A 7,224-nucleotide genomic window follows, 5' to 3' on the forward strand; every position below is an offset into this window, starting at 1 on the left:
GTGTCGTCAGTTTGTGTTTCCCAACCAACAAATCATAAAGTTAATTAATTCACTGGCATATATAACAAAGTATTTTTAAAATAGACTAACATTAATAGATTCATACAGTATTTACTGGCCTAATCCTCGGCTGGTGACTGACTGTTGTAGCACTGATATTCATTACACATTTAGTTATTTATATTTTTCCAAACGTTTGTTTTTTCTGGCCGCCTGTTTAATTTCACGAAGCTCGTTTGCTGTGGTCAGTTCGTTGTTCTCTCAACACTTGTTTGTCGGACTTTAAACGGAGACCAGGAAGGCAGCACGGTGACAATGAAGGCGTCACGTGACCGGGCGTCATGTGCAGGATGAGGGAAAGTGAGGATGAGACAAAAACACTGACTCAGACAAAAGTTCGTGGTTTTCCTTTCCTTTATTTATGTTAAAGGGAAAACCCGCTCAAAACGTGTTTTTTATATTTGGACAGTAGATTCACACAGAAACAGTTTTATCTTTTTAAACAGGAGAACGACTGAATCATTAAAACAGACAAACACATTTGAAGGATGTTGAGTTTCCTGGAGCCCAGATCTTATGAGCAGCTGTACGAAACCCACAGAAATTCAATTTACGACCAAGTAAAACAGCGGAACAACTGTGACACTTCCAGAATCAAAATCAGGATTTCTTAGCTGCTTTTATTGTTACAGCTCCTAAATTGTGGAATAGTTTAGCTTTTAATGTTAGATCATCTACAGACTTGACAACTTGGTTAAATCATATTTATTCACTTTGCCTTTTAATACAGTGTCTGATGCTTCTTTCTTTTATCTGTTGATCCTAGTTCCTGTCTTTTTGTTCTTGTGTTGTTTTATTTCTCTGACATTATTTATTCTGGTTTCTACATTGCCCTGAAGTACTTTGGTCGACCATTCGTTGTTTTTAAAGTGCTATCTAAATAAGTTTTGATGGATTGATGTCTTAGTTAAAACTGAAGGGCCCTCCTTGTGTTCACCTGTCTGATTCACCTGTACTGTGTCATACAGAGGGGGGTTCCCCTTTAGCCTCTTCCCTCGTGGACATAAACAGGCTGGACAAAATAATAAAAACAGTGCTTCTCTTCTACTTCAGCTTAAAACCCTGGTGATGGTTTCTAAAGCAGTGATCGGCTGCTCCGTTAGGTTCCGCCCAGACTTCTGAGCCGGTCCGAGACAGACCCACTCACAGAGCCTCAGCCTCTTTGTGCTACACATCTGGAACAAACTCCCAGAAAACCAAACATCTGCTCCAAGTCTCCGTTGTATTTTATTAAATTACATTTGGGACAATTTTTTCGGGTCTTGTGCCGAGTTGTGGTTTTATTCTACTGTTCAGTTTCATGCTGTATTACCTTGGGCTTCTTCCACATCTGGTCTTAATGTGTGGTGTAAAGCACTTTGATCTGGTTGTTGAAGGCTGCCACACAAATACCCTTCTCCCACTGTTCCCAATGCATTTTCCATGTCATTTAGATCAGTAACTGGTGAGTTTCCCTGCAACTGGCTTTCCAACGCAGGAAACAAGACTCTTTTAATCTCTATCACAGGTTTTGGATCCTGCCGAACGTTCCTGGGAGTCTGTCTGTGGTCCGCTGCTGCCCCCTGCTGTCCCTGCTCTGCAGCTGCAGCTCTTCCCATCAGCAGCTGAACCTTACTGGTTTTCTCCGTTTGCCAGAAGGTGGTTTTGTTTGACAGCACCAGAACACCGTCATCAGCGGACACAGGATCAGCAACACGTGAGTCTAAGATCAGAGTCAAGTTCCCAAAATGAACCTTGTTAACAGGGGAACCAGACAACGAGCCTTTTGTCTCTGCCTGCACTTTGTGCATTAGAACCTGTTCATCTCCAGTTTGATGTTGTGCAAATAAACAGTGTTTTGGGGCATCAGTCTGATCTCTGCTGTAACATCTGGTCTGAACCAGCTGCAAAATCATCAAAACCAACGGAAAGCAGCTTTTTTATTAAAACTAAATATTATCAGACCCGGTTGTTGAGTTGGTTCTGGGTGTGGTAACAGATCAAACATCAAACTTGGACCAAACGTACAATCAAAAGGCTACTGACGCACCATCAGGACCATCGTGTACACAAGTAAGAGAAGTCCATAGTCCATGTGTTGTGTTTATTCAGCCGTTGTGAGCAGGGAAACAAAAGAAGCCCCGCCTCCTACTGCTTCTCACACACTGGTGAAAAACCATGAACCCCTCCCCAGTGCATTCTGGTCCTGTGCCCGCCTACCTACCTATAAAGCTAACGTCCCCACAGCGCCACCCCATTATCTCCAAAATAACCCCCAAGATAAACTAAAGAACTACAAATACATCAACTAACCAAACACTCAACACAAAGACGAACAATGAGCAGTAACACTAATGATCTAACAAATAACTACTACACTAGGATTCGTGTGGCTCAGTAAAAAGCTAACACGTCTGACCTGCTGCACAAAACACCTCAGAGAGGCGTTTACTTCCTGGTTGGCTGACACAGTGACGTCACTGCTGGACAACAAACGTCCCGACAGCCGAGCGACTTCACACTCAGTGATTTATTGTGTTTCAGGTGTGAAAGCGGTGAAGACGTCACAGTGTAAACAGGATGAGATGTCAGGATTCACATTCAGTGTCAAGTCAAAACATGACCCTGGAACAGAAAGATCTGACCCTCGTGATCCGTCAGAATCTCAGTGTTTCACATCTTCTGGAGTAAAAATATTAGGACAGTTTTATTTTGACATTTCAGATTTAACCAATATATTTGTATTTTAAATCATTTCCAAAAGACATCATTCAAAAGAACTGAAAAAAGAAAGACAAATCTAATCCAGCATAAACGTAGAGCAGTGAAAGACAAACACAGCGAGACACTGACCCACAAACGTCACACAACTTGAACTAAATTGAAATATCTGTAATGCGGTGACAGCCACAGCAGTGTTTATGGTTTAAATATTTAAAACATCATTTATGAATGTCAGAAATAAAACAAACTCAATCACTAAATACATTTATCAACTCTCAGATCAATAAGTGTGTGTGTCCTAGTGTTCACGTAGACGCAGTAATAAATCAGGTTTAGACGTTACGTCCAAAGAAGAGTTCAGAAACAGTGAAGGCACATTCAGAGCCGCAGACTCGTCGGTGTTAAATACACAGTCTGACATTTTAGTAAAACCTCTGGTCTTATGCTTAGCACAGGGACTGGAAGCAGGGGGAGCCCGCTGGCCCAGCACTAACCAGGCTCTGCTGGGTGCCTTATGGTGGTTTATCCTTCCAATTGTCACCCAGCTGTACACGCACGGTGTCCGCGGTGCAGCCAGCCTCCTCTGAGACCTGGCAGGTAACTGTCGGCACATTTAAGTGGCTAAAGAGAACGTCGTCATCAGAAAAGTGATTATTCTGGTTTAGCATTAGCCTAAAATGTCAGACTGTCACAGAAGCTTTGTTCTGCCATGGTCCCGTCTCCACCAGCAGTACAGTTTACTGCCGCCTTACGGAGATGGCGTAACCATGACAAAACAAAAACATAACTGCTAAAGAAAAAAGGCCACAATCTGGATCCCGCGGTCACGTCCTTCTCAGCGAATCCTGGTCTGGATTCACCGGCCCGGTTCGATCCACACAAACGGGACCACAGACCGAGACTGTAGAGAGCCAGTGTTCCCCAGACATGGTCACTGGTCTGACACTGCTGCCACACTGGGACCTTTAAACCCACCAATAACTTTTTCAAATAAAAATCATGGTGCTGATACGTGTGGTCATTCCTGATTCTCGTAGCTGGTTCCATGTTCAATCTGGTTCCCAGTCAGTAAAATACCCAGATTGTTCAGCATCAAAACCTCTTGGTAAACATTTCATCATGCCTCACTCTTTCTGTATCGGCAACGATGAACGTAGAACCCGGGTGGCGTCTGCACTCAGCCCTAGTTTTAATCAGCTCTGGTGCACGAACAGTGAACAAATCCTTTAAGAATGTCACAGTTTTCATCATATGCATGTTGTTAAATGTAAAACCTGGACTGTTTGAAAGCGGATGATGAAGCGTTTTGGCAGCATCTGGCTGTTAAAGAGTTTCATGGGTCCAGGCAGTAGAATCACAGCAGCGTTTAAACCAAACAGTTTTGTCCAGCATGACGATGTGACATCTGCTTCAAACTGAAAACAGCTCAGTGACACAGTTCTGGTGATTTTCTGGTAAAACCTTTTGTCCAGACTTTGGTTGACTATCCCTGTTGTTTCAGCAGCTTCTCGTTTCCACCGGCTCCTCGACTAAACCTGCTCTGCAGTCACATGTAGTGTCTGACAAAAGGGATTGGTAACCTTCACATAAATTAGATAAACATTTCAACCAAACAGAACTTGATGTTCTGTGAACCTTTCACCCAGAAACCACTAAAGCAATGCTCGCTGAGCGTTGTCTTCAGAGGTCTGTGGCGTGCACGAGGTGATGTGGAAGAAGAAAAGCAGAACCTGATGAAATCCACTCTGCTCCACCTCCTCCTGGCTCCTCCCAATCACAGGAGTTTGGGTCTGGCTGGGTTGGGCCTGACTGAGGAGTAGGCCCCGATGTGGGTGATGAGGTTGGGTTCCACGCTGTGAGCCCTCTCCCCAGGGATTGTCCTCGCCATCCGGTAGAGGACCATGTCTTTGGCGTTCCCCTTTACGCAGAAAGTGCCGTCCAGATACTCAGCCACCCTGAGCGACGCGTTGCCAGGGAACAGCATGGCTGGGGTGCAGCACTCAGTGGCCGGGGAGACGGCGTAGAGCTGCGGGGAGAGTCTCCGCACTTCCAGGAGGTAGTGCCGCCCCATCAGCTCAGTGACAGCCATGAAGTAGAGGGTTAAGAAGATGAGGTGATTGGCTGATGGTGTGAAGGAGAAAGAGCAGGGGTTCCAGTAAGAAAAGGCGAGAAGCAGGGCAGTCGCTGCAACCAGCCCGAGCCCCACCCACTCCAGGATGCGGTAGGGCTCAGGGTTCCAGTAGCGCTGCAGCCTTTCAGGGTGATACAGCTTGATATAGAGAGTCTGGAGAGCAAAGCGGCGTGACAGCAAGTCCTTTACAACGGCAAAAAAGTCTGGCTTCGGCACAGCATCGTCCTCCAGGACAACCATGTTTTTGGGCTTCACCAGCTCCCATCCCTTGCGGAGACAAAAGACATAATCCCTCTTCTCCCTCTCAAAGGTACTGATTTGTTCCTGGTCCCTCTGCTGCTCCTGGGGGGAACGCCGGATCACCCTGAAATGGGCCTCTAGCAGTCTGGCGTCCTGGTTTTCCTGGGGACCGCTTTCCACATCACACACCAGCACCTCTGCACACCGCCGCTCCCCGCAGCCTCCCACAATGATGCTCAGCTGCAGCATCACCTGGAGCAGGTAGTGGAAGTCCTGCCCCTGGTTCCGCCTGGCTGTCACCACAGTAACCAGCAGCTCGGGATGTTGGGCGACATCGTTGAATCTGGATGATGCTGCCATCGCAGCAGTGGAGGCACTCTGCCAGAAGTGCAGAGCGTCCTGACCTTGGTTGAGGCTTTGTCGCAGGGCCTCCTCACTCATGGAGTTCAGGTACATGGACCGGATGAAGAAGTAGGAGTACAGCAGCCGATGGCAGCATAGAGGAAGGATGATGCAAAACGTGATGACAGATATGACAAGGGCTTGAGTGACGGTGCTGGACCATCGCAGATACTGACCGACTTTCCATCGAGGCATTGTTGAAGCAGCGGCTGGAACCACACAGCGGCACAATGAAGTCAGGCACAGGTCGTCTGCTCGGGGGGGGGGGGGGGGGGGGTCGCGGCATTGAGCACCCCAGTGACCCCGCTGAACTTGCTGCGAGCCGACAGCTCTGTGGACCAAGGGTCAGGTGTGGCGTCTCATTTCAGTCTGTTCCTGCAGAAAGAGACGAGACAGTTACTGTGAACTAATACCAGTCACACGGAGAAACCACAGCTGCAGAAAGACATGGACTCATCTTTCACATCAGGATCGCCTCATTTACTTACTGAGGACTTCAGGTTCGTCTCATCTAAGAGTCAACTCTTATTACAGAACGCTTCATTTAACAGACATGGGAGCGTGCATGTACTGTATATATGGTAAAAGTCTTGAGCTCTGTTTGTCCTGTTATTGTTCTTTAAATGCAGAGACGAGCTCCGCAGTGGGTAAGAGCTGTTTTTATGGATGCACAGTTTAATCAAACCGGTGTTTGTGCGTCATCTAAGCTTTGGGGTATTTGAGAATGTTGGGAATGCCATGAAAATGAAAAATAAAGTTCAGTTAAATAAAGTTTGGACAAAACAGTGGAAGTGTAAAGATGGAGTCAGAGCAGCTCCACGGCCGAGTTGAAAGAGTTAGTTGTTCTGTTATTCTTCCATGTCTATATTAAACCAAAGCACCTACGGTCTGAACCGTGAGGGGTCATTGGCTGCTGCAAGGAAACAGCTCCAGGCGCAAAACCAAATCCAGACTACTCATTTCTACACTCGGCAAAGGACTTGGCTGAGGTCAGAAGAGGCTTTAACGGCAGAGGGGCAGAAATGGAAAGAGGAAGCTTCTCCTGGTTTGTCTAAATGACCTGAGAGCTGAGGTTTCACACTATCATCAGCTGAACCACACAGTGCGTCTTGTCCTCCAGGACAGGAGCAGGACTGCAACGGACTGTTGTCGTCAGTGTCAAGCAACAGTCCGAAACCCACAGATATTCAGTCTACAACCACGTGCGACAGGGAAATGCACCAAACCCTCCCACCAGAGAATGTCTGGTACTTTGAAACACTGGTCAATTAATCCACTAACCATTTCAGGTGCAGCCAGGAGGAGCGATGACACACACCCCGAGTCTTTTAGCATCCATATGGTCACGTGGGTGCTGCCTTAGGTTAGACCTGAAACTGTGAACCTATCCTTTAACACGTACACACGGGTCAGAGCAGTGGTCCTGAATCCCTACAGTTCGATGGACGTTCTTCTTACATCCATTAGTTCATGTTGGAACAACTTACTAATGCTTTCACGTGGTCTTTGATATTAAAACTGAAAAGGAGGAAAAAGCAGGCTGGAGTCCAGCTGGCTGCTGTGTCTACATTCACCTGTCCACCGACAGGTGAGACAGGCTGTCACTGAGACAGGTGTCCACTGAGACAGGTGTCTCTCTCACGGCGGAGACAGGCTGTTACTGAGGCCAGGGGCCTCTGGGACCAGGG

The 7,224-nt window shown here is 46.9% G+C and overlaps 1 protein-coding gene across 1 annotated transcript; it reads right to left on the minus strand.

Annotated features, from left to right (window-relative positions):
• Positions 1–117: 117 nt before the first annotated feature.
• Positions 118–5,810, minus strand: pgap4 (post-GPI attachment to proteins GalNAc transferase 4). Its single transcript, XM_020587967.1, has one exon. It carries the CDS (start codon positions 5,729–5,731, stop codon positions 4,538–4,540), a length of 1,194 nt encoding a protein of 397 aa, XP_020443623.1. The 5' UTR covers positions 5,732–5,810; the 3' UTR covers positions 118–4,537.
• Positions 5,811–7,224: the final 1,414 nt, after the last annotated feature.

Source organism: Monopterus albus, unplaced genomic scaffold (genome assembly GCF_001952655.1).
Source record: "Monopterus albus unplaced genomic scaffold, M_albus_1.0 scaffold490.1, whole genome shotgun sequence".
NCBI lineage: Eukaryota > Metazoa > Chordata > Actinopteri > Synbranchiformes > Synbranchidae > Monopterus > Monopterus albus.

Excerpts from the sequence above, each read along its gene's own strand:
- pgap4 (XM_020587967.1), bottom strand. The coding sequence starts at position 5,731 with ATGCCTCGATGGAAAGTCGGTCAGTATCTGCGATGGTCCAGCACCGTC.